This window comes from Callithrix jacchus, chromosome 6 (genome assembly GCF_049354715.1).
Source record: "Callithrix jacchus isolate 240 chromosome 6, calJac240_pri, whole genome shotgun sequence".
Lineage (NCBI taxonomy): Eukaryota > Metazoa > Chordata > Mammalia > Primates > Cebidae > Callithrix > Callithrix jacchus.
The window spans coordinates 106,426,870-106,436,490 of NC_133507.1; the positions used below are offsets into that span (position 1 = coordinate 106,426,870).

The window sequence follows — 9,621 nt, forward strand, 5'->3', positions numbered from 1 at the left end:
TTTATTTGGATCCTGATTCACACAGTAAATACATGAAATGACTGGAAATTTGGATCTAGAAGGAGAGTTGACAGTGATAAAGAGCAATGGTGTGAGATGGTTGGTTGATGATGGTATTGGGATTATGATATTTTTTAAAGAGTTCTTGTCTCCGGGCATGGTGGTTTACACCTATAATCTCAGTAATGTGGGAGGTCAAGGTGGGAAGATCCTTTGAATCCAGGAATTCTAGACCAGCCTGGGCAACATAGCAAGACCCTGTCTCTACTAAAATACAAATCAAAAAATTATCTTGGCATGGTGGTGTGAGTCTGTAGTTGCAGGAAGCTGAGGCAGGAGAGGCCACAGTGAACCAAGATCATGCCACTAAACTCCAGCCTGGTTGACAGAGACCTTGTCTTGAAAGAACAAACAAGAATCATATCTTTTACAGACATATACCACGATAGTCAGGGAGGAAATTATATGATGTGTGGGATTTGCTATAAAATCATGAGAGGGAGAGGAGAAGCATGTAGGAGTATACATGTAATGAGATTGGCTATCAGATAACAAGTATCTGAATCTGCTGCTGAGTAGGTGAAAGTCACTACACTAGCCTCTTGTTCCAAAAAGCTTGAATAGAAAGTTTGTGTAAAAATCCACTTCATGGATTTGTAACAAGCATTGAATAAGATCATGTATACAGAGTGTTTTATCATCATGGCTTGCAGGTAGTCAGCACACAAACATTGTTTTTAGTTTTGTATAGTCCCTGTCCATTAATCACACCCAAAAAAGGTATGTTGTTCACACCAAGAGCTCTGGCCCATAGACCTTTGTCCACTTGATGGTAATTTATTGGAATTTGAGGTTTAGAATGAGGAAATACCAGCCTTCAAAGCCCCAGGCCTATTATGAAATAGCAAAGCCAATGGTCCCAGATGCCTTCGTAGCATACCTAGTAAGTAGGACCATTTTTCTCTCACCTTGTAGGCACACTTGAGTTCATTCACTCATTTTTCTTTCTTTCTTTCTTTTTTTTTTTTTTTGGAGACAGAGTTTTGCTCTTGTTACCCAGGCTGGAGTGCAATGGCATGATCTTGGCTCACCGCAACCTCTGCCTCCTGGGTTCAGGCAATTCTCCTGCCTCAGCCTCCTGAGTAGCTGGGATTACAGGCATGTGCCACCATGCCCAGCTAATTTTTTGTATTTTTAGTAGAGACGGGGTTTCACCATGTTGACCAGGATGGTCTCAATCTCTTGACCTTGTGATCCACCCGCCTCGGCCTCCCAAAGTGCTGGGATTATAGGCGTGAGCCACCGCATTCACTCATTTTTCATTCATTTCTTATTTGCCATGTATTGGGTACTAGGGATCCATAATACAGTTGGCCCCTAATTGAATGGAAGCATCAATTTCAAAGCATCATTTCAGGATGAGTATTTTGTGTCAAGTGGATTCAAGGAACAGTGAGAAGGATTCATGGCCTCAGTCATGAAGACCCTCCCAAGAGCCAACCATCCTGGGCACATATAAATGAGTGGAGACATGGAGCTCACCCTTACAAGGCCTAGAACCTGACAGAGCATACAAGACAGAAGCCCAAATAACTAAGAACAGATATCTGAAGATGAGAAGTGAGCCCCAAAGGATCCTGTGAAAATGCTTTGTGTTTGTGGATTTATCACGCAGAACGAAACCTTTGTTTTTATTCACAGGTTAGACACACTCTATATATAGAATCTATGAAGGGACATTTCTGGGTTTTTTGAGGCCTGTGGTGAAAAATGGAATATCTCAGGCTGCTCAGGATGAATAATGCAGTCACCAAGAGGGACAGGGTGGCCACAGGTGGCCAGCAGCAGGGATGGGCATTGTGAGCCTTTGGATGGGGTTGTGGGAAGTGGCATTGTGAGCCACTGGCCTGACTTTGTTGTTTCAGGTGACATAGGAGGCTTTGTGGGTAACAGGCATCAGCCAGGGCCAGCAGCCTTCAGTCAGAAGCTGGTAGTGGGAGGAGGAGGAGCTCCGACTACTCACAGAAGTGTTTGTGCCCTTGGTGCTTGCTCTGTTGCTTTGCTTTTTCTTCCTTTTTTATTTTTATTTTGTGTGTTGCTTTGTTTTTTTTTCTCTTTTTTGTCGTTTTTTTTTTGATGTTTGTTGCTTTGTTTTGCTTTTTTCTTTTTTAAATTTCATTTTAGGTTTGGGGGTACATGTGGAGAACATGCAAGATTGTTGCATAGGTACACACATGGCAGTGATTTACTGTCTTCCTCCCCATCACCTATATCTGGCATTTCTCCCCATGCTATCTTTCCCCAACTCCCCACCCCCTGCTGTCCCTCCCCTATTTCCCCACAACAGACCCCAATGTGTAGTGCTCCCCTCCCTGTGTCCACGTGTTCTCATTGTTCTTTTTTGTTTTTTTCTGATTTTGTGCATTGCTTTGTTTTGAAAGTCCCCTTGTAGGTCACCCATGGGGAATTGCCTAGGCCCCAGGGCTGGCCTCATTTGTGCCTGGTGCCAGGAGGCAGTGGCGTCATGTTGTGAGACTCAGTCTGTGGCAGCTGCAAACACCAGCATCCACTACTGCAGAGCCTGCCATGTTACATCCAGGAGTGGTGGAGGTCCAGGACGTGCAGACCATCAAGTCAAAGCAGCACAAAGGTAAAGAAGCCACTGGTGCCATTTTCTCTCTGGCCACCACCTCCCCCACCTCCTTCCCATCCCCTCACCCCAGAGTCATCTTCAGCTTTCAGCTCCCTTCTGCCTATAGCCAGCTTTCCCAGGGCTGCACATGGGGGACAAAGGCTAGTCCTGCCTCTTGTCTTTGTTCTTGAGCCTTCTTGCTTGAGGCATTTTTGGTCTAGTCTTTCCCTTTCCCTGGTGAAAATTCAGATACTCCAGTTTTAGAGTCTCCATCCCATTCTTTAGCCTTACCTATCTTTAGCTACTATGGTACCTCAGTGAAGGAGTTGGTTAAAGCCCAATCATTTCTTTTCTCCTATTTGATAAGGAAGCTAATAATTGGGAAAATTCAGACTCAAATATTTGGAGACTTCTTAAATTTAAAATAGAGCTATGGAAGAGATTATATGGTTTTCTTAATAGATGGTTTGAAGTCACCTTGATAGAAGCAGCTTTATTTCTTCCAATTGTAATTTGAAAACTGAAGGAAAAATTGAGGGACATGCTTAAAAGGACTGCAAAAGGTATGAAATGTTACTGCCAGAGCTGTAAAAAAGTTGTTTTTGTTGTGGTTTTACCCAAAAGTTTAGCCCTGGAGCTCTGATTACTTTAAAATTCCCACTTTGACATGGATGTCTCTTCAGACCTACTCCAGTAACTTCACAGGCTTTGTTTACCTTCTTGTTCTGAAAGACAGGTAGAGCTAGCTCATGGTTACAGGTTCCAAAAGAGATGAAATGACTTTAGACTTGAATTTGTAAGGTAAAGACTTGAGAGTTAGAAGGCCAGACCCTGCCTGTGGAAAAGAGTTTGTTTTCATGGCTTCCCTTCCTACAGGATGGGAAAGGGGAGGAGAGAGGAAGCATTTCATTTATTTGCTATGGTCAAATTGAAGACAAAAACTAACACTTGTAAGACAGGAGTGGAGCATTTAGTTACAAAATCAGTCAAACATTTGTGTATCACTACATTTGTTGAGCAAATGAAAGCTACCAGACTGAGAAAACCAGAGATGCTAATGGAACTGACATTAGTAACCAGGATTTTCTACTGAGTTCAGCGCCCAGGGTGACTTTCAATAACCACCCTTCCCTCCACACACTTTTCTCATGATTGGAAAGCTCAGGCAACCCAGGATGAATAATCCAGTCACATGGGGGGAATGGTGACCATAGGTGGGCAGAAGCAGGGATGGGCATTGTGAGCCATTGGGTGGGGCTGTGGGGCAGGGCATTGTGAGCCATTGGGTGGGGCTCTGGTGCAGGGCATTGTGAGCCAGTAGCCTGACTTGGTTGTTTCCTGGTAACCAGGTGACATAGGCTTTTTGGGTGACAGGCATCAACCAGGGCCAGCAGCCTTCAGTCTAAAATCCTAAAGGATTTTAGAAATAGATGAATCTAGCAACAGATAATTCTGGGTAACCAGTTCCTTGAACAAAAACTAAGTCCACTGAAATAGAAAACATTATATCATAAAGACATAGAAATATGATCAGCTCATTTCTTTCATTTTAATGGCAGAGAATTTATTAGTATGGAGAAAATGTCTTACAGGTCTTGTGTTTAAACTTCAGTTTGGCTCTTACCTTCTTTCACAGAATAATTAAACCTCATGATGGGTGTGCCTTTGTAACAAGGAAGTGCTGTACTCCCTTTTCAGAATATTGAAAAATTGTGAAAGAATAAACAAATAATTATGAGACTTAATAGATTGTACCTTATACACAAAGCATGCAAGTGGGAACTCCTTGCTTGGTGGTGTATGGCAAGCCTCTGTGATATTTTGTCTGATTTGGTAGATGAGGTAGTGAGAGAACAAAGTGAGCCTTTTTCTTATTCTTTAGGATGTGAAACATGTTTTCATGTACATCTTATTGGAAGCTTCCAAATACAAATAAGGCTTGTGTATATTCTCCCTATGTTGCTGATGCAGAAAGGAAGGTTTAGAGATCTGAAGGGACTGTGTGAGACAGCTGCTGAACAGCATTGAGGTTCTACGTCATCAAAGTAGACATTGGAGGTCATAGTGATGCCAAACTCAGTTCTTAAAGAACTTGATGGACTCCAGAATGTCTTATATTTTAAGGTCTACCCATAATATAGACCTCTCTTGGAACTTACTTTCATCTTGATTAGTTCCTTTTGCATTTTATTTTACACATTTACCTCTCCGTTTTTCCTCCTAGAGAGATGGGTCCTCACTGTGTGGCACAGGCCGGCTTCTGAATCCTGGCCTGGGCTCAAGCACTCTTGCTGCCTCAGCCTGTAGGAAAGCTGACAATATAGGCATGTGCCGTCTCTCCTGGCTCTACCTTCTGTCTATACATTTATTGAAATAGATAAAGATAAAAGTAGGGGTAACAAAGTGGCCTACATTTACCAGTCAAATCAACAGTTTAATAAATGTGGAAGAGTTTCTTCTGCTAACTGATTTGAAGCTGAGAATGCCCTGGTCGGGAGAAGCTGGCAAGAGGGCAGGCAAGGCCCATACATTAAAGCACAGGCTGCGAGTAAGAAGTGTTGTCAGAACAGTTGAAGAAAAAATAGTTTGTGAGCACAGAATTTACCATTTTTTGTGTATGTGCATGACAGTAAGTTTCTATATGTCTCTTCAAATGTATTTTTGTGATATTCAGTAAAAAATAACAGAAACCTCAATTTCAGTGTTTATTCTTTGGCCAGGCATGGTGGCTCTTGCCTGTAATCCCAGCATTTTGGGAGGCTGAGGTGGGCGGATTACCTGAGGTCAGGAGTTTGGGACCAGCCTGGCCAACGTGGTGAAACCCCTTCTCTACTAAGTATACAAAAATTTAGCCAGGCGTGGTGGCACATACCTGTAATCCCAGCTACCTGGGAGGCTGAGGCAGGAGAATCACTTGAATCCAGGAGTTGCAGGTTGCAGTGAGCTGAGATCACGCCAGTACACTCCAGCCTGGCTGGGCAAATAAAACAAGAAAGAAACATGTCCAGAACACTCAATATAAAGTACAGACAAATTCAAAGTTTGTTGTTAATATCTTTTTTTTGATAACGAGAAAAATCTCTTTAATATCGTGTAGCTTTAAGACTGATACAACTGAAAACCCTATGTTGTTAATATCTTTATTTCAGAAAATTGTGTATCACTTTTCTTGAAAAATGATAAATCCCTACTTAGATGTGAACCATTTTAGCCTTTCTATAATAATGAATTGAATTCTTTTGGTAACTTAGACAAATATCACAACAACCAGTGCTCCAACCATTCTGTAGCACACTAAACAGTCATTTAAAGCCATCAGGCAGATCAGGGCGCACTGCTGTGGAAAGACATCCTGGAGTGCTCTCTAGGTGGCAAGTCCTGTTTCAGGAACTTATGCCATAAATGATGCTCTGCTTCATTGTTCTCTTCTGAAATATTTCAAAAGAACATTGTGTCTTGAAGCCATTTCAAAGAGAAGTTCTAAGAACCCAGTTTAGATCTCAGACTCAAAAAACATATTTTGTCCTATCATGTCTTTATTTAGCAGTATATCTAATATGATGGGGGGTAATATAAGTAACACAGATTAAGATAGTAGGAGCTCATTATCCAATTTTATCACTACCCATCGACTTTTCATGCAGCCTTTTGTGTTCTTACCATAGGAACGCTGCTAGTTTGTTGGCTCTGTCAAGTGAGGGGTCAGGGAAGGGAAAGAATGGGCATATGATGTAGAGACCTCTGAGCAGCAGGTCTTTCAGCTTTCTAGTAGCTATTTTGAACCCTTCTTTTAAAATAACTATTAGTATGTTTCATGTAAAAGATGTGAAAATAAATAAAAGTTATTTATTACACTCAGAATACCCAGAGCTCACTCGTGTTACTGTTTGAGTACTGTTTTTCTGGAAATGGTTTGAATATAATATTTTATTTTACAAACTTTTTTGTAAAATAAAACTTTCTGATTATTTTATATGTGCTGCCTTGTAACTTTTACTTAAAGCAGTGAAATAATGGCGTAAGTTTCTCAAACAGTACTTGACACCTAGAGAGCACTCTAGGATGTCTTTGCCTGCCAGGGCACCCTGCTGTACCTGATGACTTTGAATAACTGCTTAGTATACTACGGACTGGTTAAAGCACTATTTATTTACCTACCCTTTGCAATTGGCCATCTTTTTTCATAAAGTCAGAAACAATCCTGTCATGTTTGATTCAGAACACACATAAAGCACATTTTGATAACAGATGCGTGATATCTCGTTAATATATTTTGTTTAGTGACATAATTAAACCGATGAAATGAGTCACTTTGTATTTAAGGTATTTTAGTATTAAATATACTTGTGTCAAACTGCAGTTACCGTTGACTTTTAAATAGACATTAACATTCTTCATTTATATTTTTGTGGATCTTGATAGCTTGTGTCTTTAATTCTAAATAGCTACCAGTTTAAAAAATCTGATGCTGTCTTAGGTGATAAAAAAAAAGACAACTTTAGCAGATCTGGGAGAATTGGGAGAAACTTAACTAGTTTGGGGTAAAATGAAATATATGTATTGGGCAGTTTTAAATGGCCTGGCAGTGTTGCAGATGCAGGGTGAACAGTGGAACACAACAGAGAGCCCCATTCTAAGACTGACCCTTACATTCGATAGGGAAGTAAGGGCAGCCAGCACATGAATAGTCAAGAATGGCAGGTGGTGATGTGCTGGGAAGAAAGTAAAGCAGGGTAATGAATTAAAGAGGAGGGCAGTTTTATGGAGAGTTGGCGCTAAGAGCTGGATGTTCTCTTTAAGTGACATGTGAACAGTCTTAAAAGTGAAATGGACTGGGTATAGTGGCTCCCACCTTTAATCCCAGCACTTTGGAAAGCTAGGATGAGGGGATTCCTTGAGGCTGGAAGTTTAAGACCAGCCTGGCCAACACAGAGACACCCCATCTTATTTATTTTTAAAAATAAAAAAGTGAGGGGAACCCTGTGAGGATGATGGGAGAAGGCTTCCAGAGAGGGATATCCGCTTTAGAATTCCTGAAATTGAAACAAAGTTTCAATTTGAAACTTGGAAACAAAGTTTTAGGCAAAGGACAGAAAGGCACAAGGGTGGCTGCAGCAGAGTAAAAGGATGCTGGGATGAATAAGGTGGGTGAAGGCCTTGTACACGTAGTGAGCACTCACAGAGAAGATGGACTTCAGTTGAGATGGAAAACCACTGGAGGATTATAGCCCAGGATTACTGTTAATTCTCTAAGAAAAAGACTGAGTAGCAGCTCTGTGTGAATATACTGTAATACAGGCAAGGGTGAAAGCAGGAAGAGCAACTAGGAGACTGGTGGAGTAGTTCAGGTAAGAGACGACAGTAAAGAGAAAAACAACAATGACCTGAAAGAGGCTGACTTGAGAAAAATCAAGTGAAACTAAACGTAGATAATAAAGTGGTAAATAGACAAGTCACAGAAAAAGAAATGCAGGTGATTTTTAAACACATCTTTACTCATAAAAGAAAGGCAAATGACAGCTCTACTGCAGGGTCTCTTCCATTGAGGGAAATCCCAAAACCATGGCAAAATGTTCTTTGGTGTGGCTGTAAGGAAAGTTGCATTCATATATTGCTGGTGGAAATGCAAAAAGGCTCAACTCCATGAAGGGGAATTTGGCACAATCTCACAACTGCATTTGAACCAGACATCCTACTTTGAGGAATTTTATCCTGAAGGTATGCTCCATAAATATAAAACAAACTATGTGCAAAGTTCTTGTTGCATTATTTTCAATAGTTAAATATTGGAAATAACTGACATGCCTAGTAAGGGACTAGTAAAATAAGCTGGGGCCGGGCGTGGTGGCTCACGCCTGTAATCCCAGCACTTAGGGAGGCTGAGGCGGGTGGATCACGAGGTCAAGAGATCAAGAGCATCCTGGTCAACATGGTGAAACCCCGTCTCTACTAAAAATCAAAAAATTAGCTGGGCATGGTAGCACGTGCCTGTAATCCCAGCTACTCAGGAGGCTGAGGCAGGAGAATTGCCTAAACTCAGGAGGCAGAGGTTGTGGTGAGCTGAGATCGTGCCATTGCACTCCAGCCTGGGTAACAAGAGTGAAACTTCGTCTCCAAAAAAAAAAAAAAAAAAAGCTGGTACTTCTACAGAAAGGAGAAGTATGGAGCTGTGAAAACGAGTAAGATGTCTTTTTATTGACTCCCAAGATAGGGTATGCAGAAAAGCCAAAAGGAGAACATGCGGTAATATACATGAAAGAAAGCATGGGAAATAATGTGTATTTCATTATTTAAAAATAAAAGACAACGTTGGGGAAGTCTTGATGATGACCTGTGACAGCTTTCTCCTAACTTCACTGGGTAGCCAAAGTGCATATTTTCTCAAAATATTATTTTGCTATGGGTTCTGCAAAGGATGTTAACTGTGCATTTTTCGCCTTTGAGTTAGAGAAAGCTTTGGTTTGTAATCTATTGTGCCTTGTGTAGTATACAGACTGCTGTTTGATTTTATTCTATCCTCTCAATGTTTTGAGTTAGGTGTAATATGGGAATTATACTTGTGTTACATATGAGGAGGCTGGTTCTAAGAAGAAGACTGAGTAGATCAAGAATGTAAATTCTAGATATATGGCATATAAAACTAGAATTTATAAAAAGGCGTGCATATGGCCTGCTTTAAATACTACCTTGTCTAAAAAACTTTTTTTTAGTTTACTAAAGCAATTAAGCCTCAGGATGAACACAGCAATATTAGATAATGAGAAATAAAATGGGGATACTTGTAACACAGTAATGCTTTTTATTTTGAAGAGACAGGGTCTTGCTATGTCACCCAGGCTGGAGTACAGTGGCGTGATCATAGCTCACTGCAGCCTCACTTTTCTAGGCTCAAATGATCTTCCCACAACAGGCTTCCATGTAGCTAGGGATACCAGGGCTCACCACCACATCTGGTGACATTTAGAAGATTTTTTGTAGAGACGAGGTCT

General features: G+C 41.0%; 1 protein-coding gene across 8 annotated transcripts in view; it reads left to right on the forward strand.

Annotated features, from left to right (window-relative positions):
- LOC128932397 (uncharacterized) overlaps positions 1-9,621 on the forward strand; it is a 34,681-nt gene that overhangs the window by 9,155 nt on the left and 15,905 nt on the right. For 7 of the 8 annotated variants that reach the window (XM_078328031.1, XM_078328032.1, XM_054257732.2 and 4 more), the window contains one exon: positions 2,442-2,650. In XM_078328031.1, the coding sequence (XP_078184157.1) occupies positions 2,587-2,650 (64 nt within the window). In that variant the 5' untranslated portion in view covers positions 2,442-2,586. Of the gene's footprint in view, positions 1-1,978; positions 2,227-2,441; positions 2,651-9,621 lie in introns of those variants that run through there. The other variant, XM_054257730.2, reaches the window with a different exon arrangement.